General features: G+C 42.8%; 1 protein-coding gene and 1 long non-coding RNA gene across 3 annotated transcripts in view; one reads left to right on the forward strand and one right to left on the reverse strand.

Annotated features, from left to right (window-relative positions):
- The window catches only part of Trpm1 (transient receptor potential cation channel subfamily M member 1), a 96256-nt gene that overhangs the window by 18493 nt on the left and 51246 nt on the right, over positions 1-26517 (forward strand). For both annotated transcript variants that reach the window (XM_010638223.1, XM_010638222.1), the window contains 9 exons: positions 6787-6866; positions 13847-14042; positions 15719-15932; positions 16833-16957; positions 17753-17924; positions 21218-21392; positions 21814-21937; positions 22732-22804; positions 23627-23727. In XM_010638223.1, coding sequence (XP_010636525.1) covers positions 6850-6866; positions 13847-14042; positions 15719-15932; positions 16833-16957; positions 17753-17924; positions 21218-21392; positions 21814-21937; positions 22732-22804; positions 23627-23727 — 1197 coding nt within the window. In that variant the 5' untranslated portion in view covers positions 6787-6849. Of the gene's footprint in view, positions 1-6786; positions 6867-13846; positions 14043-15718; positions 15933-16832; positions 16958-17752; positions 17925-21217; positions 21393-21813; positions 21938-22731; positions 22805-23626; positions 23728-26517 lie in introns of those variants that run through there.
- On the reverse strand, positions 18812-21273 carry LOC104872062. Its single transcript, XR_783036.2, has 3 exons — positions 21100-21273; positions 20417-20540; positions 18812-19207 (listed from the first exon to the last, which is right to left on the reverse strand). It is a non-coding gene; the product is annotated as an uncharacterized LOC104872062 (long non-coding RNA).

Consider the following 26517-nt stretch of genomic DNA (forward strand, 5'->3'; position numbering starts at 1 on the left):
AAAGGTGTAGGGAAAGGAGGAAGGGTAGGGGCAAGGAAATAGGGGAAAAGAAAAAAATATGAGAAAATGAAAAAATGGAAATAAATAGTTTATTAATGGGGAGGGGGGGTGAAGGGAGGGCAGGGACAAGGGGAAAAAATAAGAACCAAGACCTGTCATGTGAAGGTACAGGATCCCAGTAATGATTGCAACTGTATTGTAGACCTAGATGGTACCAATAAACTCAATAAGAAATTTAAAAAAACACACACACACAAAAACCAACTCTTATGTTCAGAAGCCACTCCCCATGGCGGTGTCTTCCCAGACCAAAGCCACACCCTGTCTTTGTAGTACCCTCCATTTCCTGTCCTTGTCTCCACCACAGACTTCTTAAAGAGTTCTCGTGCCACCTCATGCTCCCTCTCCTCCCTATTGAGTCATCCCTCATGTATGTAAATAAACTGTAGAAGTTCAGGCTGTTAAAGCCCCTCCTGTGACCCCTCATGCCCCCCGGGTACCCCCATTTCTTAGTTCTTCATCATGCCACCAATTAAGGTGGGCACTTGCTTTAGTCAAACACAAAATAAAACTAAACACAAATTTTCAGGAAAAAGCTTTCATTAAAAGTTAGTGAAAATAGGGCCAGGATTTAGCTCAGTGGTTCAGCCTCCTGCCTTGCAAGTGCAAGGTCAGGACAGGTTCGATCCCCAGTACCAGGGGGAAAAAAAAGTGAAATGGAAAGAGACTTTACCTTGGGGAGCTGACAAAGATTAGACTGACCCTTCACAAAGGAGGGTTTAAAAAAATTGGAAAGGATCCCAGCTTGAGGAGTTGAAAGGGGCTCACTCTGATGAAAGGGAAGAGGACAGTTCTTCAGGATTAGCTGAGGTAGACTAGGGTCCAGTAAATTATTACGTCAATAGCTCAGATTGCATCTTTGTGACTTATGGGAAAACTTGGTTCCCATAGGAGGAGTCTCGTGACCTGAGGGGCAATTTGCTTCCTGTGTAGGAATCCTCAAAGCAATTTTGGTCATATGATGCTCTGTTGGAATCCAAGGTGACCACAGATTGAGGTCAATGGAGAATTCTGGGCACAGTTATTTTCTGTCTTGAAGGGTGGTTCATATAGGCTAGGTAAATTTAAGGTTAATAAACCTTGTTTTGTCAACTTTTAGGCAGACACCCCTAAACAACTAACATTCGAGCTGAGCTGATTTTGTGTTGAGGACCAGCCACGATATGTATAGATTGGTGGGGGCCAGGCTACAGGCCCCACAGTCCTGAGGGTGATGCGACTTGGTTTAGAAATAGGGAAATATGCAGAAGGCTGCATGTTTCCTGGTTGTGTGAGGAAAGTTTGTGCTTCTAAGGCAAGATAACATCTGCTGAGGACATTGCAAAAAATGCAGGAATCCAGATGTGGGGAAGGACTCCATGCCCATTAACTTGTTCCCTTTCTGAGGATTAACTCGCCCCGTATATTTTGTTGTCCCATTCTCACTGCGGTCGCTGTTCCAGGAAAAGTACACTACCCTTCACCTTGCATTTCTTGCTAGCTGATAAAAGTGGATCAACCATGGAGATCATCAAGGCTGTCTATTAGTGCAGGCTCCACCTGGTCCCTTTGAACCTTGAATATTACCTGTTTCTTTTTATTCCTCATCATCCCTTCTACAGGTACTCAAAGGTCGGATCAGTCTCAGGCAATTTTGACGTAGAGTTCTACGAAATAAAGGTCAAGCTTTGGTTTAATTTTAATTTAGTTACCTAGTGAGTAGGCCCAAGTGAAGAGTCATTTTTCTTTAAAAGCAAAAACTACCTTTTTTCAAAAATGCAAAAACCTTGACTGCCTTAAGAGAAAACACAAATCATGCTTTTGATGAGTAACAGGTTGAAGGCCCAGGAGCTTGTTTGTTATTTTTTTCTGCACAGTATCTCTGATCATGCTATAACTCTGTCAAACATGGACATGAGGTCCTTGGCAGAGTGTTCATAATGACCAAGATTCACATTTAAATCTAGTTCCTCCCAAAAACTGTATTAACATTATTCCAGCTGGCTTTGAGACACTCCAGGCCTTTACTGTTTCAGAGATAAGAAAAATCATAGCTCAAGGGTTTGAGAGGTGTGGGGCAGGGCTGGTATTCTGTCCTCAGCATGCCCTCCACTGTGGCTTCACTCAGGTAGCAGACTTCACAGCTGGAATGAACATTCTTGTGGAGCAGATTTGAATCCTCAAAGCCAGCATCCCATCCTCTGGTACTAAAGCCTTCAAAATGGCCATCTCTGATGAACAGGAGTATTGCATAGGATGGAAATTACCTCACTTGAAGGGGTGGGAGTCTAAAAAAATGTCTAAATAAACCACAGAAGCCCCTGCTCTCATTTCACAAGGACTTGTTTTAGAAGAACGGGGTAGGTGACAGTCGCAGGGTCTCACCTGCACTAGGTCATTGTCTCTAGCATTTGAGTGACTAATTTATGTGTAGTCAGGAAGCATCGGCTCAATAATTTTGTGGCTCTTTCTTACAATGTCGGATTCCTCAGCTCCAGAGTATGAGCAGAGGGGAAGGAGGAATATTAACGAATGGCTCTTTGCCCTGGGAGCAGCAGGAGCAGCACTCTGAGCAGGTAGAGGCTCCTTGGGTGACTTGAGCTAGTTCCCTTCTGCTGTGCTGGGTGTGTGCACTAGGGATTAAGCTGCTCTAGGCGAACAGTGTAACACTGCAGTTCATTCATTGTTGTAATCATTAGAAAGCCTGAAGTGGGCTGGGGGTGTGGCTCTGCGGTTGAGCCTGCCTAGCATGGGATGCATGAACTCCACCAGGCATTCCTGGAGGCACAGGGGTTAAGGTAAATGAGTGAACCAGGCTGCTGCTTCCTGGCTGTCCTGGAGGAGAGGGAAGAGAGGGGAGAGGGAAGAGCTGTGTGAAGGACCCCAAAGCAGAGGTTGGAGTGAAGTGAGGAACCTAGGGAACTCACCAGAAGAGGGAATATTTGAGCAGAGGCTGGATAAATCGCCATTTGTGTGTTTTGCTTTCCCAAAAGAGACTGCAGGCAAAGAGTGGACCCCATTGCTCTTGTTCCTGCTCGACAGGTTCTAGAACATTGCTGTAAACTAACCTGCAGTGTTGAGCTGAAGATAGTCTCCTTAAGGAAATGTTTACAAACTAACAGTTAATGTTAAAGCAAAGCATTTTTCTTCCCAGGGAAAGTATGTTCGTCACATGTTTGCATTTTTATTAGGGAGAAATCCTGGGATTGTCAGCAGGGCAGGACTACTGTGGACGCCAGCTGCACTAGCCTGGGGCCAGAGCAATGGCTGGGCTTCCACTCTGAAAAGCCCTCCTTCTTAGAGGTTGAGGAGCAAAACGCAAGCTCAGTGCCCTAGGAGAGATCATGGATGCCCCATGTCAGCATGATAAGGAAGAGACAGGGACCTTCCTGTCATGGAGCCATTTATTTATATGATTCCTATGACAGAACAGACTTGGCCATAAAAGTCAAGGAAGAGCACATTGCTGATCTCTAATCCCTGGTGGTGTAAGTCCTGTAGGGTAGGCATCTCTCCCTTCAGAAGACATGGGACTTGTGCATAGGAGCTCAGGGCAGGACTTGGCTTTCTGTCTTGACACAGCTTTCCTAGGCTATGTCTCTCTGTAGGTTTCTTATCCTGAAGTTGAAAGGGACAGAGAGGGTAGAGTCCATAGGGCAGGACCATAGGGTAGGACCTAGAGAGAGAGAGAGAGCAAGGGGCAAAGCCTGGAGAGAGAACAAGGGTTAAAGTCTAGAGACAGGGCAGGGATGGGGCCTAGAAAGGGAGGAGAGGATGAGGCCTAGAGACGGATCAAGGGAGCAAGAAAAGGGCCTATAGGCCAGAATGAGGTTGGACAGTGGGGACAAGACCAAGAAGGCAAGTCCTGGAGAGGAAAAAGAGAGCAAGGCCATGGGTAAACCCAAGGGCAGAGCATCCCAAGTTCTTGTCTGTTTAGCTTCTTACCATTCCCAGGTCTTTTCCTATCTCTGGGTGGCCTGCCATGTTGAAAGTTTTTGCAGGATATCTCTAGGCTGTCCGGCATCTCCCAGTCAGACTCAGGTTAAACACTTCTGCTCTCCTCAGTGCCCTCCATCAAAAGTCTCTTGAGGAAGACTTGTTTGCTCTGTTATTGGTGCTGCACACTTTGTTTTAGTTGGTGTTCTCCAGATCTCTAATTTCCACTTTGTCATTAATAAATACCCATGGGAGATAATTTGAGATTGTGTGAATATACTGTTACTCTTCTAACTTTTACTCACTACTTTTTAGCACACATCAAATTTTCCTGATGGTTGCCAAATGATGATTTTCTGATTACCTCATTCCCTCTATTTTTACCAGGTACTTTCCCCTGGAATAAAGAATCTCCCTGCCTCTCCTATGCGTTTATTTATGTACATACTTATATGGGTGTGGGCTCCTGGGTCCCTATTTAAACCAAAGTGTTGTCATTCTTTATTGTGACCATTTGCCTCCATGCTCCGGTAACCCAGATAAAGCCAGTGGGAGCCTCTTCAAAGCAGCTCCTGCATTGTTTTTACCTGTTCCTATGTTAAAGGAACAAGAAGATGTTCTGGCACAAGAAGATGTTCCAGGTTCTTATACTTCCGTGCCCCAGCCCTGGATTTAGTCATTCTTCCAAGGGGCTCTGGGCTCTGGTTCCTTTTTTTTTTTTCTGTTTTTGGAGGATGAATTTGGAAACCATTATTTTGGGACAAGGAATGCTCATGGCTATGCGGGAGCTATGGCTTTCGGTCCCCTCAGGAGAAAGAGCCAAGGAACATGAACATACACATGTGCAGGCCTTCATGCACAAGTGGCTCCTCGTGGCTGCATCCTCTTGGCTGCAGCCTGGTGGTCACGCTGTGGGTAGGCCCTTTCCCCCTGAGGGGATACACGGAGAGACGCACTTCTCATGAATGGACACGACAGAGCGATGAGATACCCTGCAGGTAGTGGGTCACAAAGAGACCAGGCCTTCCGCTCGGTGTGCTTTCCTGTGCTTGCTCACTCTGGCGGATATCAACGGGCATCTGTGCGCTACCCGTGGAGAAACCCACATGGCAAGAAGCTGAAGAACGGCCAACAACGACACAAGTGCGTTTGGAAACGGATTATTTCTGCAGATGAGACAAGCACACTTAGAGCTGTTTTCGACTCTTTTGCTGTGGGATTTCAAGCCATGAGTTCACATTGGTAATTTCAACTTCAGTCCAATGCTACAGGGTCCATTTGAAGCCTCGCCTCTTTCTGTAACTCCTTTCTCCAACAGTGAGAAATCCAGCCCCACTCAGCCACAGTATATTGCTCTATCTGTTCATTCCTAGAATATACAGAAAGCAGTTTCAGAATTGCTATCTTATGTCTCTGTGAAAAAGTAAACTACCATGGGATTTAATATTTGTTTAGAGTTCTTATTGTCATTACATGGCATGAAGTCCAAGTACCCCATGAGACCCCCATGTTTTCACAATAAACACGAGTGTGCTTGCTCAGCTTCCCTGGGAAGTGAGGCATGAAATGCAAGAGGGAAAAACACATTTTCTTTCCACACAGCAAATGTTCTGCTCTGATGCTTTGTATTGGGTTGTTCTAACACCCCACGTGAGAAGGCTCAGGCAGGGGGCTTCAGAGGCTCTCTGCTTTGTCCTCTGTGCTAATGCATTTCTCTCATAGCATAAGAGCAACAACCTCAGAGGCCAAAGATGTAGTAGTGCTCAAGCAGTCACTATGGTGCTTGGCTGGAAAAGTGTACGCTGTTGCTTTTTGAAGTTCCCTGGGGACGATTTTGGATTTCAACCACTGCCATTATTCAAAAAGAAGTTGAGTGATGACTGCAGGATCTCCGCAGAGAGCTTGGTTTGGGAGGGACCCTGTGTCTTGTCTGTTTATCTGGGACAGGGGCCAGGACTCCTGGGTATTAGGTCCTTGAAATAAACTCACCGCAGGGGGACTCTCTGTGACTCTGGGTTGTCACTGCAGCCCTCCTGGAGGAAACTCCAAGACACAAGGAATTTCAGATCAGTAGGGGCCAGAGGACAGCACTGAGGCTTGATTGAGATTTGTCCCACAAGAGACTTCAGGTCACACCCTGTTCTCAGGTCACACTGTGATACTCTCTAGGGAGACTGTGGAAAAGTGGCCAAGGCTACAAGATGCTGCCCTCCTTGGTTTCTCTAAGATGTGAGTCAGATTCTCAAGCTCAGCAGATACTTTTCCCAGTTCCTACTAACCTCCCATGACAATCCCAGAGACATGCACATACACAGTCATACACATATCAAACACCACATACATACACCCCATCCACTCATTACATCTCACAACTACACATCTATCTCACACACATTCTACACACACTCCATAGGCACCAATATGCACCACTAACATACATACACAGCTACTACACATCAGGACATACACACTCACAGACACAGCATACATCTTACACACACTGTGCCCTGTGGTCCGTTTTCTTGGGAGCACTTAGCATAGCACTGTGCATAAAAAAGTATCTTCAACAGATGGGTCGATTTTGAGTTAAGCAAATCAGAATCATAAATACATATTTCCAAGGCTTTTCCCTTACAAGGTAGCAGAGCTTATATCCTTTAAAAAGTGTAGTCACCATGATTGGAGCTGACCATTCAGGTGTCATGGGGAGACTTCTTGTTAATGGCATCATAACTTTGCAAAAGTAAAATAATGAACTCTGGTGGTGGGTTGGGAAGGTATCAGTCTAATTTTCATTCTTTTCTCTTCCAGGGTCAGAAAACTTGGATAGAGAAAACCTTTTGCAAAAGGGAATGCATTTTTGTAATTCCCAGCATGAAAGATCCTAACAGGTAAGTTGGAAGTCTAATGGAGGCATCATCCAAACCAGTTTATTCTCCAGTTGCTTAGCAACTATTCTTCTAGTGTTGATGGGAGAGGGGAGAGGAATCTAGGAGGCCTCTAGAAACGTGATCATTAAGGAGTCTCAGGGCAAATATTCTCCTCTTGAAGATGCAGCCCACCTTGAAAAAGTTTCTGTCTGTCATGCACACTAATGGGAACTCTCACACAGTATTCTTCTTAGTCTTCATGAGATCAGAGACCAGAGAATTTTAGACAAATTTTCAGGATGTCTTCTGGGCCTATTCAGTAGAGTTCCATAATTTAGATGAACAGGAATTTCCATCACAAGAAAGAATTGAGTGGTTATGTGAACTGGACTTTACTCTATTAAACAGCTCAACTTGTACACAAAATGTCAAGGATTTCATTTTCCTTTGTGAAAATATATCTGTTATAAACTGAAGAGAAGGCCTTCTAAAGTATGCAAGCCATTGGTGATGAACTGAGCTGAAACAGTGGATTCTTAGACATCATCTGGCTCAAATTTGTTTGACCTATGTAAGCACAGTGCCCATACATCCCCAAGTTCCCCTCCACAGGCTACCCTTCAGGATCCTTTCCCTATTTAAACACCAGTACTCATCCCCAAGATAAGGAATGCCATTATGGGACAATGCCACTGTTCACAAAAGTCTCCCCTGTGTTGTATCTAAATGTCCCTCCTTATTTCAGTGGCACTCAGACCCTCTTTGATAGGTACTATCCATGACAGCCATTATTAGTATGTAGCACTGCAGTACCCCACACAGACAAGTGGCCAGGAAGCAGAGGGGCATTAGGGGCACATACAAAGGCCTTCTCTGTGAGCTCTGTGCGTTCTCCAGGATAGATCCTAAAAGCTAGAATTTTAAAAATTTAAACCCCTGGAAATGATCTCAAAGGCAAAGAGAAGATGAAGAAATATCTATCCAAGAAAATCTCCTAAAATTCAGTAATAGCAGCTAGAGTTAGTGAAATTTAAACAAAGAGAGTACCCTTTCTACCAGCTCACCCCAGCAGAGACTTCATTCCAAACTGCTGCAGCCAGAAATACACTCTACCCTCAGGTCCTTGTTAGAAGGATTTCCCTAAGAAGGAGCAGGACTTCAGCATCTCTCCTCCTGTCCCCAGATACCTGTTTCTAAGGTTAAGTCCTAGGTGGGTGCAGTTAAGAGGTAGAAGCTCTCTTCTTCCATCCAGACCCAACTTATACAAGCAACAGCTATAGAAAGTGGGAGTAGCTAAACTGGTTTCAGATGAAATAGACTTTAAGACAAAAAACATGTTACCAGAGGTAAGGAGGGATATTTCATAAGATTAGAAATGATCACTTCATCAGGAAGTTACAACAATTATAAACATATTTGCATCTAATAACAGAGCACCAAAATGCCCACAGTAGGGAAAAGTTGGCAATTCAACAGTAATATCCAGAGACTTCAATACCCCTCATAGAACCTTTACAATGAAACACTTGAACAACTCTGTAAACAACCTAGACTTAACAAACATTATAGAGCATGCCATCCACAAAAGAATGCACATTGTTCTCAAGTGCATGTGGGAAGATTTTCTAAGGTATTCTCCAAGATAGATTGTATGCTAGGCCATAAAGCAGTCCCAATAAGTTTAAAAGGACAGAAATAATATAAAATATACTTTGCATATACTCATATTCATAATATATTGACTATATTAATCTCATAATGGAACATAAACCATAATGAAGTTAGTAATTTCAAAATAAAATTAAAAGTTGTAAAAAATTTTAGAAATTCATAAGTATATTGAAATTAAACTACACACTCCTATATAAGCAATGATCCAAAGAACAAATGACAAGGGAAATTATAAAATATTTCAAGATAAGTGGAAATTAAGGCATAGCATACCATACCTTAAAGGGTGCAGCTAAAGTCATGCTGAGAGAGACAGGTTGTAAATAAATAACATAATCTTTCACCACATAAACCTGGAAAAATAAGAGCAACCTAAGCCTAAAGCAAACAGAAGGAAGAAACTCATGATTTAAATGGAAATCAATAAAATGAGAACAGAATAGAAAATGTATCTATTTGATCCATGCTGGAAAATGGAATATTTGGTAGAGAAACTCGATAAAGTAAAAACTTGTTCTTGATTTTTTTTTCTCATTGAGTTTATTGGTATATTTTACTTATACAGTACAGTTACATTCATCATTGGGATCTTGTACCTTTACATGACAGGTCTTGGTTCTCATTTTTTCCCCATACCCCTGCCCTCCCTTCTTCCTTCATCCCCCACAAAAAAGATTTATAGAATATAGTCACCTTGTGCAAGGTATGAAAAAATAATGTCTAAGGTTTTATTTTAGTGATTCCTAAACTTATTTGACAGAACTCTTAGCCTATGACAGCTATTAATATCATGTAGAAATGCAGAACACACTTTAGGGTAATTTCTTGATGATTTATTTGCAAAGAGAACTGCTCATATTTTAAAAATTAATTTTTAAATGTTGTACCAGAATGCTTGTTTCCTAAATGAAATTGATAATTGCATTAGCTAGGAGCACAGCAGAAAGGCAAACCATTATAAATAAGACTTGCATCCTTCAAGCAGCTGCTGAAATCTCACCTTCTTTATTAGACTTTTCTAGAATTAAAAAAAATAGCATTAAAACTGTTCTTGAAAACAATTAACATAACTCAAAAGTTTTTAGATAGACCGATGAAGAAAAAAAGAAAGAATCAAAGGACTAGAATAAAAAAATGAAAGAACAGACATCACCACCAACCTTTATATAAATAGAAATGAGTACAAACTAATGCTATGATTTGTCCATTAACAAATTAGATAACTTAAAATGAAGTGAGAAAATTGCTAGAAAGACAAACTATCAAAACTAACAGAGGAAATACACAATCTGAATAGATATACAATATGCAGAGATAGGATAAGTAATAAAAAATACCCAGTGGTAGTTAATTAATAGTTTTTTAAAGGCCCAGGTCTAGATGGTTTCTCTGCTGAATTCTAAAAAAAAGAATTTAAAGAAAAATTAATATAAATTCTTCACAAACTTTTCCAAAAGTAGCTAGTTTTATGAAACAAGGCTACAGACACCAAAACTGCAAAACACTGCTGGAAGAATAAAGATCCATATACTGGGGGAAAAATATAAGTTCATAGATTAGAAAATGTATCATTATTGAAATCATAGTATGCTCAATATGATATATAGATTCAACTCAGTCCCTATCAGAATCTTAGCTGGTTGTTTTGTAGACACGGATAATCTGATTCTAAAATTCATATAAACTGTAAATGACCCAGAATAAACCAACTTTGTGAAGAACAACAACAACAGTATGGGGGACACATGCTCCTCAATCTAACAAAGTCATACAAAGCTACAGTAACCAAAATACTGTAAAACTAGCATTAGATAGACATACAGACCAATGGAATAGGATTGGCAGTCCAGAAACAAACACAAATACCTATGGAAAATTGATTTTTGGCAAGAAGGAAAAGACCATTCAGGGAGGAAAAGAATGGTCTCTTCAACAAATGGTGCTGGAACAGTATAGCCATGTGCAAAAGTATGGATTGGACCCTTACCTCACACTGTCTATAAAAATTAAGTCCAAATGGACAATGAATATAAGGGTTTAAACTGTAAAACTATTAGAAGAAGGCATAAGGGTAAATCTTCATTACCTGGGATTTGACAAATGATTCGGAGATATGACACAAAAAATATGAGCAACAAAAGGAATAGGAAATACCCAAAATACTCCAGGGGAAGAAATCATAGAAGCAGCAATCAGCCCAGTGGCACTATCTTCAGTGCCTAACAAACCCAGGGGTTGTCCAATGAGACACAGAGGAACTGTAAGCCACAGAGAAACAGAGTGGACTCTGTGAAGCTAGAAGTAACTACCACATAGGATAGTCCAGGCTCAGGCTTTATCTCCACAGCAATGGCAGATACTGTGAATCAGAGAGCAACTTAAGGACTACAGCCAGTGAAACCCATGAGTATCAGGGTGCAGAGAGACCAGTGGATCAGCATTGTGGGGCTGTCCCTATCTTAGCCCCAAAATACCACTGATGTCATAGGTCCAAGGAGGAATAGGTGAGCTGGAACACAACCAAGAGCAGAGAGTGCAGAGAGGAGAGACACAAACAGAAAAAAGCCTTTCCATGACATGTCATAGTCAAAGTCCCAGAAATTCAGAAAAAAAAATATTGAAACCTGTTGGAAGCACTTAATTGCTAATACGGGCAACCCCATCAGAATAACAGCAGATTCCACAGCATAAGCCTAAAAAGGCTCAGAGATCTTGAAGTATTTTAAGCACTAAAACAAAATAACTGCCAACCCAGATTACTACATACAAAGCTATCCTTCAATATTGAAGGAAAAATAAAGACCTTCCATGACAAGTATAAACTAAAGAAATTCATAACTACCAAGCTAGTATTGTAGAAAATGCTTAAGGAACTGCTAAACCGAGGTGACGAGGACAGCAGCAAACACAAGGCCAAAGGAAAGAATAAATACTACTAGGAGGGTAGTTAGACAAATGAGAAACAGAAATAAATCAAACCCTAGAAAGACAACACAAATAAATAGTAAATGCATTTTAATAATTTCACTTGATGTAAATGGTCCTAACTCTCCAATTAACAGACATAGACTGGCAGGTTGGATAAAAACAAAACAACAACAAAAAGAGACCCATCTGTATGTTGCTTGAAAGAAACATACCTCCTCTGCAAAGACTAAAAGTGAAAGGGTGGAAAATGATACTCTAAGCAGCTGGAGCCCAAAAGCAAGCAGCGGTAATAGTAACTATACACCTATCTGACAAAGTAGACTTCAAACAAATGGGTCAGAGACCACTACATACTGGTAAAGGGAACAATTCACCAAGAAGAGATAATAATCATAAATATATATTCAGTGAAGTCAGTGCACCCAATTTCATAAAGCAAACACTGCTTGGCACAAAAGGGCAAATAGACCCAATGTAAAAGCATATGGAAAAATATTTATGATCATTATTATTCAGGGAAATGCAAATCAAAACAATGATGAGATACATTTTACACCCAGTAGGATGCCTAGAATCATGATGTGAGATAATAAAGTGTTGGAGAGAATACAGAAAAACCACAATCCTTATACAGCACTGCTAGGAATGTAAAATGGTGCAGCCCCTTGTGAAAAGAGTTCCGTGGTTCTTCACATTATTAAACAGCAACAATATGACCCAGGGATTCCATTCTTAGGTAGAAATGAAAACATACGTCCATGCAAAATCTTACACCCAAATGTTCACAAGGAAGAGAAGATAAAAGGTAGGAAAGGAGCGAGGGAGTAAGGAAAGGAGGAAAGGAGGGAGGTGGGGAGGGGGGGAAGAAGGGGAAAAGAGGGAAGGAGGACAGGAAGGAGGAAAAGAGAGAGGAAGAGAAAGAAAGAAAACTAGAATGGTGGTTCATGACACTAATGAGGTAGCCAGAAGGCTGGGGAGAAAGCTCCGAGGCTGTACATGTGTAGAAGTACAGAGAACCCCCTGGCAAGGGCACTGCATGCACACCAGGTCACATATCTAACCCAATAATGACATCCTCTCTAGTCTCCAAGCCAACTCCATCCTCTAGCTCTCCACTCGCTTATGTGCATGACTTCCCACACAGGGTCCTTGTGGGCCAAGGACCAGACCTCCCTTCCTGACCCTCCATGTCACTGACACCTGAATCCCAGTAGCACCAAGTCACCCTTCCATGCTACTGCTCTTCTTCCTAAAAGAAATGTCAAGTATGCATGGACCTGGGCCTCTCAGATGGCAGCCAAAAGTGTCTGACAAAGGAAAACCCAAGCATGCTAGGCAGACATAAGATCAAGGAATATGTTCAAAGTCAGCATGATGGCTTATATCTAGCTGCCCTCCAAAGCCTCATGTACTCATAAGTGGGGCTTTTCAGAGCTGGCTAGACCTAAAGCATGTGATACAGAGATTAAGGGTGTGTGGTACTGCATCAGTCTACTGACAGGAATTAGCACAATTTTGTGTGTGGATTATGGAAGCCCCACTTTGGGTGTGGCTAGCATCAATCAATAGGCTTATAGATTGGATGGAATATAAAGGGAAAGAGGGAAGGCAGTCTTGTTGTTGCTGCTGGCTTCTTGCTGCCTTCTGCCTGCTCTGCCATGAGCCGTTTCTCCTCTGCGATGCCCCTCTACTATGCAACCCTGCATTGGAGCCAGCTGGCTATGACTGAAGCCTCTACAAAAGGTGAGTGGAAATAAACCTTTCCTCCTTTAATTTTGGCTTGTGTACTTTGTCTCAGCATCAAGAAAAGTCACTAAAACAGACAACTAGAAAGAGAGAGAACTGTGTGGTGCAGGAGGCTGGCTATGTTACAGGGAGACACTGTAGCACAAGATCCCTGAAGCTGGGGGGGCTTAGAGCCCAATAGGCCAACTTCCCAGGGCAGAAAAAGACATACTGGAACTTGCTGAAGTAGACTTCAGTGTTCCTTGGGTAGAGGAGTGTTTTATGAAGCAACAGAAGAATCCAACAATATTGAAAATTTTGGAAGCTCAAGTCTATGTTTGGAGGGCATGACTGCATTTTGTCACAAAATGTTTAGCAATGTTCAAAATGTCCAATTTAATTTTATGGCATTAGGACATCAAAAAGACATAAGATAGTCCAGTACAGAAAGACAGATATCAGTATGTTTAAAATAGACTGGTATATAAGTAGATAGGCATTGGTTATCTGGAAAAGTTCACCACAAAGGAGTTTCTCTCTCTAACAAAGTTAGATAACTAAGGGGTTAGTATGCTCCTGATTGGCCCAATCCACTCAATCAGGTTAACAGATGAATCTTTGCTAATGGAAGGGTAAAGAGACAACTCTTTAGAAAGACCCACCTCTTCTTTTTTCAGATGTTGCTGTGGCCAGCTCATCAACCAGCATATCCGCCCCCTGCCAAGTGTAACACCCAGCAAAAATGGAGAGGAGAGCAAACAGGTGGAGATGCAGCCAGAAAAATGGTCTGTCAGCAAACACACCCAGAGCTATCCAACAGATACCTATGGAATTCTTGAATTCCAGGGTGGTGGATATTTCAATAAAGCAATGGTAAGAGGGGCTGTTGGACATGGTGCCATGGGGACCTCGGCTTTCATCAGAGACCTGTCTCTCAGCCCCTAGCCAACAGATATCTTGTCTTCTTTAGTGTTATGTCTCAATCTCCCTAAATATTTCACTGTAGAATGAAAACATATATCTGTGCACATTGATCCTTAAGCCAACGGACCTGGAAATTGGACATCACTATAATGGACTTACAATATCCCATAAGTCAGACCAAAGTTCTGACCCACAAAGCATGCCCTGGTCCAACTCAGAAACCATGTTTATCGCTTCCTTTCCAGTGATAGTAAATTTCTTTTTAAACAATGTGGACCTGAAGCCCCCTTAGATGTGTTGGGACTCTCTGGAAATATTTGTTCTGAAGTCTGTCCACAGCTTTCCTGGGTCTGAGCTCAGCTGGAACAAAAAGAACAGATTCTCACATGTGTCTGTAAACAGGAAGTGCCCTCTGCCTTTCTGAGGAGCTTTACAGAGGCGTGGGGGGGGTGTTCCACCATGATCCCTTCCAGCTAACTCTGAATAACACTTTCATATGCCAGTTGAGCCATTTTTGCAATTTCATTTTATTTCATTAGTCCAATATCATTGTTCCAGAAAATTCAGTTGTGTTCCAAATACCACAATAAGTGATCTTCTATAATGGCACATTACTTATCGGTGTGGACACAAAGCAGCAATTCTCAGGAACCAAGTCCTGTGACCATTGACCTCTTCTTCTTCACCCTGAGGGGAAGGTCAAGTCCAGATGTGGTCCCATGATCTCCTTTTCCACTCACTCAACAATGTCCTTATCCAGCTGTGGAATTGATTCTTCCAAAAGCCAGGGGACCAGATAAACTACAGGACACTCAGTTATATGTGAATTTCAGACAAACAGGAGATAATTTTAGTACAACTATGTCCCAAATATTGCATGATTTATTGCATTTAGTAAAAATATTGTACTAAATTATTTTTCACTGTTCATCTAAAATTAAAATTTAACTGAGTATCTTAGTCTGTTCAGCTGCTATAACAAAGTACAGGGTAATTTCTAAACAGCAGATATTTATTGCTCACAGTTCTTAGCAGCTAAGAATTCCAGGATCAAGACACCAGTAGATTTGGTGATTGCTGAAATCTTACTCTTTGCTTCATAGACAGCATTTCTTGATGTATTGTGAACATTGCAAAGAGGTGAACAATTTCCTTGGGCTTCAAGGAAACTAGCCTTTAACCCTTAAGAGATGATAAAGGCCACCTCTTAATACTATTACATTGGGACTTAGGTTTCAACACACAAATGGTGGGGAAACAGAACTCTAGCCTGGGCATTGCTGTATTTTTAGTTACTTATTCTTTTGAAGAACCAACTCTTTGCTTCATTGACTTTTTGTATCATTCTCTTAGTCTCCATTGCATTTATTTCTACTCTGATCTTTATAATTCCCTCCCTTGTATGAGTTTTGGGTTTCTCTTGCTCTTTTATATTTTCATTTGCTAAATCCAGCACCCTTTCCCAAAATCCCTTTACCCTCTTGGCCACAGACTCACACAGAGGGCACTGGGACACTGAAACGAGCTGGACAGTTCTTACTTGACATGAGGGAGAGCCCTGCTCCCCTTTCACATAAGAAGCAAAACCAACAACAGCTGCTGAGCACCCCCACTCTCCTTTACAGTATATTCGTGTATCCTATGACACCAAGCCAGACTCCCTGCTTCATCTCATGGTGAAAGACTGGCAGCTGGAACTTCCCAAGCTCTTAATATCGGTGCATGGAGGTCTCCAGAACTTTGAGATGCAGCCCAAGCTGAAGCAGGTATTTGGGAAAGGTCTGATCAAGGCCGCTATGACCACGGGGGCCTGGATCTTCACAGGAGGCATCAGCACCGGTAAGAGCAGGCCCTTCTCTCTCTGTAAATGTACACACCCTGAGCTCACCATGGTCTCCAAAGAGCTTCCCAGTTATAATGCTCAGAAAACAAAACATCGGAAGTCTTCTATCAATAAAGTTGTTCTTTTTTGTATGATTCACTTTGCTATAACAGCAATATGACAATTTTGTTAGTGTTCTATCACTATAATAAACTCCCAATATAATCAACCAATAGAGAGAAAAAGGGCTGTTTGGGCTTATAGCTTTTGATATTTCAGTATATAATCTGTTGGCACAATTGCTCTGGGCCTCGGCAGGGTATCATGCTAAGAGCATATGGCAGAACAAAACCTCGTGGCCAGGAGTGAAAGAGAGATGAGGATGCTGGAGTCCCACAATCCCCTTCAAGGAACATCCCAATCACCCAAAGACCAACCATGAGGCTACACCTTTTAAAGTTTCTATCCCTTCCCAGTAACACCAGGGTACCATGCCTTTGAGGGTTACTCGAGATCCAAGCCACAGCAACACAATAGCATCCATAGTGAACACCGCTGGATCATTTACTATGCGCCATTCTTCAACTGATCACTGGACAAAAATTATCTTCAGTGAGCCTGTTTACAACTCTTCCTCCATTTTTGGAGGGTGCAGTTAGGTACAGAGAGGTAAAGAAACATCAGGATGGCCAGGGACCCAGTGACTTCCATCTTTAGGTCATAGAAACTTGTAAAGAGAGTCCTTGGCCAGTTACTCTGGTATCTGTTTTTGTTTTCCCCATTGTAGAAGTTAGATCCGGGTAGTTATTATGACCTCAGACATTCAGTATATTTTCTTTTGGTGATGAAGAAGAGGATGTTCCATCCTTGGCGTGAGAAAGTGGAGGGGCCTAAAATACAGCTATGGCTGCTCACAGGTGTCACCAGCCACGTGGGGGATGCATTGAAGGACCACTCCTCCAAGTCCCGAGGACGAGTTTGTGCTATAGGAATTGCTCCGTGGGGCATGGTAGAAAACAAGGAAGACCTCCTCGGCAAGGATGTAAGTGTTCTCTCTGAAGACAGTGACAATTTTTAAAAATTGAAGTCTCTTTGAGATAACTGTGATATTCTCATGTAAGAAACAATGAAGAGAGCTCCAATATAGCCTTCACCTGTTCCCCCAGGGATAGCATCTTACAAAACCACAGTACAATGTTACAAGCAGGATAGTAATATCAATGCAGTGAAGATACCAAATATTTCCATCCCTGCAAAGTTCCCTCCTATTGCCCTTTAATACCTATAGCCTCCTCTCATTCCCTCCTTAACCCCTGACAACCACAAATGTGCCACATAACTTTATAATTGTGCATCATGTAAATGGGGTCACACAATGTATAACCTCTGAAAATAGCTTTTCTCACTCTGCATAATCCTCTGAACATTTGTCCATATTTGCACGCGTGTGAGTAGTTCCTACCTTTGTATTGCTGAGTGGTATTCATACAACTACCATAGATTGTTTAACCATTTATCTTTTGAAAAGCATCTGGATTGTTTGCAGTTTGTTATGAATAAAGCTGCCATAAACCTTTCAGTATAGGGCTGTGTGTTCATGTACGTTTTCATTTATCTGTGATAATTATCCAGGCGTATAATTGTTGAGTTATCATTATCTAAAATAATTAAGTTTTTTCTATCTTAATATAGCAAGTGGGAAAAAAAAACTTCTAAAGATAGGTTAGAGAGGTGAGAATAAGTTTAAATGTAGACACTGCACACATATGGACTCCATTTCCTTCCTCCATTAGTATCCAAATTCTACAGTTCTAATTTTCATTGTGCATTTTGTCAGGTAACAAGAGTGTACCAGACCATGTCCAACCCTCTCAGTAAGCTCTCTGTGCTCAACAACTCCCACACACACTTCATCTTGGCGGACAGTGGCACCCTGGGCAAATATGGTGCCGAGGTGAAGTTGCGAAGGCAGCTGGAAAAGCACATCTCTCTGCAGAAGATCAACACAAGTAAGTTCTGGGGAAGGCCACAGGTGCTACTGCTAGCCTGGTGCCAGAACCGTGAAAACCAGCTGAGAAGGAATGGCATTCAAAACTTTACCCTTGTTTCTTGCTAACTTGACAGAATATAACTTACCCAGACCTTTTGTCTTAGCCACCTGCCAAATCTCAGCACTGAGCTGCCGTGCGATGCTTTACCCCAAGTTCACAAGTGGTGCAAGAAACAGCTTTGCAGTGGGCATCACCATTTGGTGCTACCTACTGTGTTGCCCTAAAATCACTACTTTATTTTTGAGTGCTGGGATTACAGGCATGCACCCGGCTATAACTACATTACTTTTTAAATGTTTCAATGGGATAAAAAAAAAATCTTACTAAAAACTATGATTCCCTCTCCAAACTGATGAGTATTATATGATCATCAAATAGCTCTGTAGCTCTGGGTCTCTCACCCAGACTAAGACGGCCAGATAGGGAAATCTAGGGAAAGGGGTTCAGGAGCATTTGCTGCTGAGGTGAGGGGCCATCACTCTTGCTGGTCACAGCGCTGAGAGGGAGCAGCCACTGCTGAGACACTTGAGGTTGAGCTAGGGAGGAAGGAATGAATCCCAACCAGATGAAATGATGAAATAAAAACTGGATAGAATTAAAATATCCAGAGTGATCTCTTGGAGAGGCCCATATGCTAACAATTTTACTGCGAAACAACTACTAAATGATATCAAAGAAATTTTTCTTTTAACCATTTCTGGCGAGATTTTTGTGCAAGACAACCTAGGCCTGGGAAATGGCCATTGTAAAGCAAAAATAAAGGGACTGTGATATTGTTCAAGTGGTTAGACTGGGGTGGGCCCATGACAAAAAGTTGTGGATGCCCAAGAATCACATCTCGGTGGATAAATTGATTGAAATTTTTGTTGTTGTTTTCAACATTTTAAGTTTTTCTGGACTTGTGAGTTTTCACACTACCCTGCTTCACCCAGCCGAGTGACTTGTGGGCTTCCCTTTGTCATCCTTTGCCTAGGGCTCTGAGCAGGGCAAGGACAGCAAAGGGCTGCTCAGTTGTCACCTCCCACACCACGAGCTTCGGGAGTCCAGCTTTCGCCAAGGAGAACCAGTTCCACTCTCTTTCTAGAGGAGAAGGTGATTTAGCCACCAAATTCCTGAAGACCTAAACTCCCAAGCCGCGCTTGGGTTAGAAATCTCAAGGCAGAGTAAAGTATGTCCGCTTGATCTGTTCTCCAGAATCTCTTGTCAAGGGCTGTCCACAGGAAACGTTTAATGGTTGTTTGCTGAAACAATAATAACTATAATTATTTCAATAGGAGACAGAAAATTTGCTCAAAATATTTAAGCATTCCTGATTGTAGAAACTCACTGTGGAAGCCATTCAGAAGCTCTGGAGTCACCCATCTGAAATTCTCAAATCTTCTCATAACCTGTGCCAGAAGATTTTATCTGAAGCTCTTGAGAACTGTGACATCCCGCTGTTTGTTAATGGTAATGTTAATTACCACCAAAGACACCTGGTGAAACATCCTCAGAATACACTCGGCCCTTGGCACCCATGGGTTCTGTGTCCAAGAATTCCACCAATTGGCCAAGCGTGGTGGTACATGCTTGTAAACCCAGCAATTGGGAGTCTGAGACAGGAGGGTCACTGCAAGTCCCACCCTGGGCTACATAGTGAGTTCAAAGCCAGCCTGAACTGCATAGTGTGACTGTCTCAAAAGAAAAAAAAAAAGAATTTCACCAATTTCAGATGGAAAATGTTGGAGGGAAAAGTTTTGTTTGAGAGAAAATTTCATTTGTACTGAACATATGCAGACGTTTTCTTGCTATTATTCCCTAAGCAATTAAGGCTAGGTACACAGAACTTGGATTGTACTGGGGATTGTAAGTCACTTAGAGAGGGTTTGAGAATAAGGGTGGGTGTGCTTAGGGTCCTTGCTAATGCGGCAGCACTTGATGAGCAGACTTGACGTTCAAAGATTTGGGTCTCCCTCCACAAGGGGTCCTGGAACCAAGCCTCCTCAGGTCCCGAGGATTAGGCTATAGGGCAGTCTGTCCTGGCCAGTGTGGGGTAAAACTGTGGGGTGGGCAAACTTTTCCTTGTTGCTCCTTCTCTCCCACTGTTCTCTTGCTCCTGAATTCCAGCTTCCCAGAGTCCTCCCGCTTCCTAGAGCCCACCCTGATGGTCGTACCGCTAAAAGTCAATTTGTGCCACTGTGTTCTCAGAGTGTCCTATCATTTGATAAAAACAGAGAGATGATGCTGGGAATAAGTCATCCACAGATGGGCTAATAGTGGTCCACATGCTGGCCTCTAAGATAATTTACAAGTTGAACACCCTTTATCGGAAATGCTTGGGACCAGAAGTCATTTAGATTTCAGAGTTTCTCAGATTGTGGAATGTTTGAGCATCACTAAATCGAAAATCTGAAATCAGACATGGTCTCCATTATTGGTTTTAGATTTTCACAACAGAATGTTCAACTTACACTGCTTTATTCCAGGCAGTGGAGGCAGAAACAGTAACAGCAGCATTCCATATTTGTGTGCCACTTAGAGCTCACAAAATACTTTGATAGACAGGCGTTTTCCTGTATTTCAGGTCTGTTGCTCCTTCAAAAGACAAGGAAGGCATTGTGATTATTTGCCTTTTACAAGTGATTGTCTACACAGAAAAGTAGAAGGGGTACTATTAGAAGGGGGTCCCCGGGAAGGGAGAGGGAAGAGAAAGGGTCGTAAAAATAATGGCAGTTGATGTTATATGCATGTATATATATGACAAAATGAAACGCATTCATCTGTACAACTAATAAGCACTAATAAAAATTAAAAACAGCAACAATTTTTTAAATGGGCTTCTAAGGTTCACGGTAGTTTGGTAACTGGCCCAGGGTCATCAGGCGGATGCAGGAGAGGCCAGGAACTGAACTGAGCTCTCCTGTGGCTGATTCAGGTCCTTTTCCCCACACCACTCTTTAGAGGACAGCATGGGTGGGAAGGGGCAATGCCCAGTGCTCTGACGGGTCACTTGGAGTCAGCCCATACACGGAATGGACCCATATAGGGGTCAGGAAGTTCAGGAATTTTGAGGTTTTGGTTTTCCCAAAGAGGCTAGAATATGAGGTGTGAATACAAGAATGAAAACAATCATCCCACGGCTGAATTCCTCCACCTTGGTAAACACTGGCGCCGTGTGCTGTATCCATACTGTCCCGAAGTCCCCTCCTCATCACGTTTCAGGTGAAAGTGCTGTGCACAGGCCCAAGCAGTGACTGTGGTTTGTGTTGCAGGACTGGGGCAGGGTGTGCCCGTCGTGGGACTCGTGGTGGAAGGCGGCCCTAACGTGATGTCTGTGGTCTTGGAATTCCTCTGGGAAGACCCGCCGGTCCCCGTGGTGGTTTGTGACGGCAGCGGACGAGCCTCGGACATTCTATCCTTCGCACACAAGTACTGTGAAGATGGACGGTAGGATCTCTGACGTGTGACCAAGGGTGGGTGCTTCACGCCTCCTTGTTAGGCCAAGGAGCACAGTGGAAGTGATATGCTTACCCGTTCCGAAACTGTGTAAATTGTGAAGATTTGCTAGATCTCCTTTCCCACCCCTTGAGGTTAGCCTTCCAGGGAATGCTCAGAGACTAACAGACTTCATTCTCCCTTGTAAGGTTTTCAGCAAGGCTGACATTTAGGACAAGTGCAAATGCAGTTTTTGGCCATGCTGACTCTGTCTCGTCTGCAGGGATACCCTCCCATAGCGACATTTAGAATCAGAGCTACTGGACGACACAGAAATGTCTGATTTAGCCATGAATGGGTTTAACTAGCCATGAATGGGTTTAACTGGCTTTGTTTTGTTCTCTTTGGTGTTTTTTTTTTTTTTTTTGAGCAGGATAACAAATGAGTCCCTCCGGGATCAGCTTCTAGTTACCATTCAGAAAACGTTTAATTACAGCAAGACACAGTCACATCAGCTGTTTGCCGTTATAATGGAGTGCATGAAGAAGAAAGAACTTGTAAGCGTCTTGAGTTTATTTCCAAACAAGCTCTTCTATTTCCTCCTCTAATTCTGCCCATGTGTGCTCGCTAGAGTTGTTCATATTTTGGTTCAGCCTTTTCCAAGAGGCAGCCTACAGGCCCACACCAAACTGGTGGAGAGTCCTTATTTCAGAAGTGGGGTAAATCCACACGAGAGAAGGTTCCTGGTGCTCTCAGACCTTAGCACGTACGAGGTGACATCCCACCGTGTCACCCAGGGCTGCAGAATGTTCATCAGATTTCAAGAGGCATCGACCACCCTTTTTGACATACTTCTAAAATCAAAATCATTTTGCTTTCCAAACACAGTCATTATTTCCCACTCCTTCCTTCCTTGCGTTTGTAAGAAATAGGTATTTCTGGTACATCTAAGATGTTATCTTCAAAATTCTAAATTTATAAATTTCTTATGAATATACACAATCTGATTAGAGATGGTTTTGTCATCCCAGACGACTATTTAGATGCTGGAGTATAGATCCAGAATGGGCTCCTTCCTCTTCAAAGTGCAGGATCAGATCAGGGAAATAATAAAATCAGAATCCAGGCAAGGATTCACAGTCGGCAAAAGCAGCCCTCTGATTCCTGGATATCAAAAGCATTTGATATGAAATTTTTATCTCTCACTATGAGTCAGTCTCTTTTTGTTGTTGTTTTAAACGCCTGAAACCACCCCCCCTTCTTTTCAACTTTGCCTTTATTCCATCATTTTACAATTTATCTGTTTTCAGGTCACCGTGTTTAGTTCATTTTACAATTTATCTGTTTTCAGGTCACCGTGTTTAGAATGGGTTCTGAGGGTCAGCAAGACGTTGAGATGGCAATTTTAACCGCCCTGCTGAAAGGTGAGCACTTAGAAATGGAGATTCCTGTCTTTTCAGGGCAGGGCTGGCCTGGGCCTTTGCTTAGGACCAGCAATCATTCTCCCTGCTCCTCTGCAGCCAGGGACTGCAATGGACAGACAGGCTCCCGGGGGTGACGTTAGCAGGAAGCCACAGTACAGGCACAAGCTCCGTAAGGCTTTCTGTGAGGTGGGGTCTGAGGGTGTCTGTGGACCATTATGTGCCAAGATCAGACCTGGTTCCATCCATAACTAGTACTTGGATGGCTTCTATGATCAGTGTAAATACGAAATAGATTTTCTTTTGCAATCACTGCATTTGACAGGGCTCTGTCTGATTTCCCCGTCCTGCCCTAATGACAGGCTTCCACCAGGAACTTATGAGGTGGGGTCTACTCTGGGATGACGTTTCCTCCCTGCCTCTATCCGAGACTGGGGCCATGCAGGGCAGGGAGGAAGGGGATCGCCATGGACTGGCTGCCTGGCGGTGTTCCTGGGAAGGGTGTGGTCCCTTGGCCTGGTTGGCAGATACCTGGGAAGTCCTGGGCTCCTGTCCTCCTGTATGTAAGAGCCTTGAGTCCCACGGTTCCTCCTCCATCTCTCCCAAGGAGACCACGCAGAGCTGACAAGGGAAGAGGCTGTATCCACCTCCCTTGCAGGTAGCTTCCAGGCCTTAGTAGTGAATTAGGAGCAAGAGAAAAGACAGTGTTTCCAAAGGGCTGCACTGAGCCAGCCCCGGGGAAGCCTGGGCTCATTGCCTAGCACCTGCTAAACCCAGTGGTCCAGGTACCAAGTCAAATATCGCTCTCACTTCTTGCCTCTCTAGGAACCAATGCGTCCGCTCCAGATCAGCTGAGCTTGGCACTGGCTTGGAACCGCGTTGACATTGCACGAAGCCAGATCTTTGTCTTCGGGCCCCACTGGCCGGTGAAACTGCTTCTCAGTTGTCATTGTGACTTTTTGCAGATAGTGTATTAGTATACTCTCCCTTGTGGCATGGATTTCAGGACAAAATCTGGGGTTTCTAAAGGTCCAAAGGATAACCCTTTAGAATTGTTTGAAGATGTTGCTGCTTAACTTGGAAGCACCAAAAATTAGGAGAGCTATAAGCACTAATTCTAGACTTAAACCAATCTTGAAAAAAAATCAACCACCAAATCTTTTATCATTGCTGGTGAAAGTATGTCTGTACCAAAAAGAAGAAAGAAAATAGCTCATTAAAATGAAATGCAGTGCCTTCCACCCAGGGCATTGATTTTTTTCAAATTATGTTCCATGAAACAAGCACCAAAAATTAGGAGAGCTATAAGCACTAATTCTAGACTTAAACCAATCTTGAAAAAAAATCAACCACCAAATCTTTTATCATTGCTGGTGAAAGTATGTCTGTACCAAAAAGAAGAAAGAAAATAGCTCATTAAAATGAAATGCAGTGCCTTCCACCCAGGGCATTGATTTTTTTCAAATTATGTTCCATGAAACCCTAGACACCTAGAAAATCCTGTGTGTATTTGGGTGTCATGTGTGTCTGTCTGTCTGTGTGTGTGCGCGTGCATGCGCATGTGTGTCTGTGTGTATGATGTGTACATGGTCTTTGCATGTTGTGGTACTTGTGGTGTGGTTTTGTGTATTGTGTGTGGTGTCTGTATGCAGCATGTACATGTATGTTTGCTATGTGGATATGTGATACGTGGTGTGTGATGTGTGTGTAGTTACCATGTGGTCTCTGGGGAGAGGAGGAGATAGCATTGTGTGTACCATGTAAGGGAATGCCTGTGTGTGACAGTGTGTGTGTGTGTGTACGGGAGGTGTCTGTGCAACGTGGTATGTGTGGGGAGCAATATGTGCACACATATGGCACAGTGTGCGCGCGGGAGGTTGGAAGGTATATTTGTGTGTGATGTGGAAAGCAGTGTGTGTCTGCGCGTGTTTTGTATGTTTGTGGTCAAGGACCTTGTGTGTGCACCGCCCATATAATGGGCATGTGTGATAAATGCCTTTAGCCTCCTACTCCTTCAGCCAAGGCAGTTTATTTGATCCATCTTGTGGATTGGGATCCAGAAGAAATTTTGTTTGTAGAGGAGGACTGTGCCATTTAAACACGGCACTGGGGTATCAAGATTGCTCACACCACTTTTTAAAAATAATATTTCTCAAAGCATGCCTGGCATTTTGCTCTACAGATGCATTTTATTTTTTAGAAAAATTATTTTTTTTACCCAATTAGTTTGAAGATTTTTATGGAATAAGATAAATCTTTTAAAGAACTAAGATATTGGAGGACAGGTTTCATGCCTGTTGGTTATTGAAAGACCTAAATTAAGAAAAATAATGCAGCCAGGCATGGTGGAGTAGTCTGTTATCCCAGCTCTCTGAGAGGCTGAGGCAGATCACAAATCCAGGCCTAGCCCAAAGAATTTAGCAGCTCAGTAAAACCCTATCTCAAAACAAAAAAATTTAAAAGGGCTGGGGATATAGTAGTGTGAAGGCCTTGGGCTGAATCACCAGTAAAACACATACACACACATGCACACAAATAAAAAATGAAAAGAGAGAAGAGAAAATAGAAAATATTTTAGTTCAATTTTAATTTTGGTTTTGGTTTTGGTTTTCCCACTATTGGTAAAGGAATTCGCAGATTACTACATGAGTACTTTTGAGGCCGAATATTATGGTAGAGAATCTAGAATTTCCCAGAATGGGTTGAAAAAGGGCTTGCTTGAAGAAGGCCTGGAGCTTTTCTACAGCCCACCTAGGAGCGGGAGTGTCCACTGCGCTGGTCTGCTTTGGCACTGCAGACTGCAGCAGGCTGGAAGGCCCTTCCTGTCCCCCTGCTAACTTTTCTGTTTCCCCTGGGGGAGGTAATGCCCAGGAAGAGAGTTCCTCTCCCGACTCCCACTAACTGCAGTAGAGGGCTAGAAGGGGAAGGGATGAGTGGTCCGGCCTTGTCAACCATCTCTGCCCAACACCTCGTTCATTCCATCTTCGGACATTTTACCCCTCCCACAGCAACCTTCGCAGAACACAGTTTGAGATTCACTCTCCTCTTCGTGGTGTCAACTGGCCCATCTGTTCTTCCAGAAACTTACAGTATTATAACTCTGGCCTGCCTCTTCTCCCCGAAAAAGGGTTTCTTTTTGTTTGTTTGTTTGTTTTCCAAGTCTTCTGCTGTTAATATTGGAGCAGAGAGGGAAGGTGGGAAACATGCTCAAACAACAACCTGCAACTATAAGTCCTTCTGTTTCCCTACCACGGAATATGTGGTCTCCAAAGTCTTCCTGTAACAGCTGAATTGCTCAAGAAGTGTGTACTGTGAATCTATAGTCTTTCTAGAATTCTTGACATAATAGAGAACCTGTGGCAGGAGGGACTTAAGAATTCCAACACAACAAACAAGTCCTACATCTGATCTATTGTATTTTACTAGTCAGATTTCTTCCATCCAAATTTTCTATTTTTCAGTGCAAAAATGAAAGCTGCCTGAGAGTACAAAGGTGGTTACCTGAGGTGAGGTTGTGGGGAGTAGGGAGACACTGGCCAAAGGAGGCACAGTTTCTGTTTGATGTGAGGGATCAGTTCCAATGGACTATTATACAGCATGGTGAATATTATTAATAAAACTTGTTAAGAATAGATTTTAGCTGGGCGTGGTGGCACATGCCCGTAATCCCAGCACTTGGAAGGCTGAGGCAGGAGGATCGCTGTGAGTTTGAAACC

This window comes from Fukomys damarensis, unplaced genomic scaffold, assembly GCF_012274545.1.
Source record: "Fukomys damarensis isolate Sample0158 unplaced genomic scaffold, DMR_v1.0_HiC HiC_scaffold_7, whole genome shotgun sequence".
Lineage (NCBI taxonomy): Eukaryota > Metazoa > Chordata > Mammalia > Rodentia > Bathyergidae > Fukomys > Fukomys damarensis.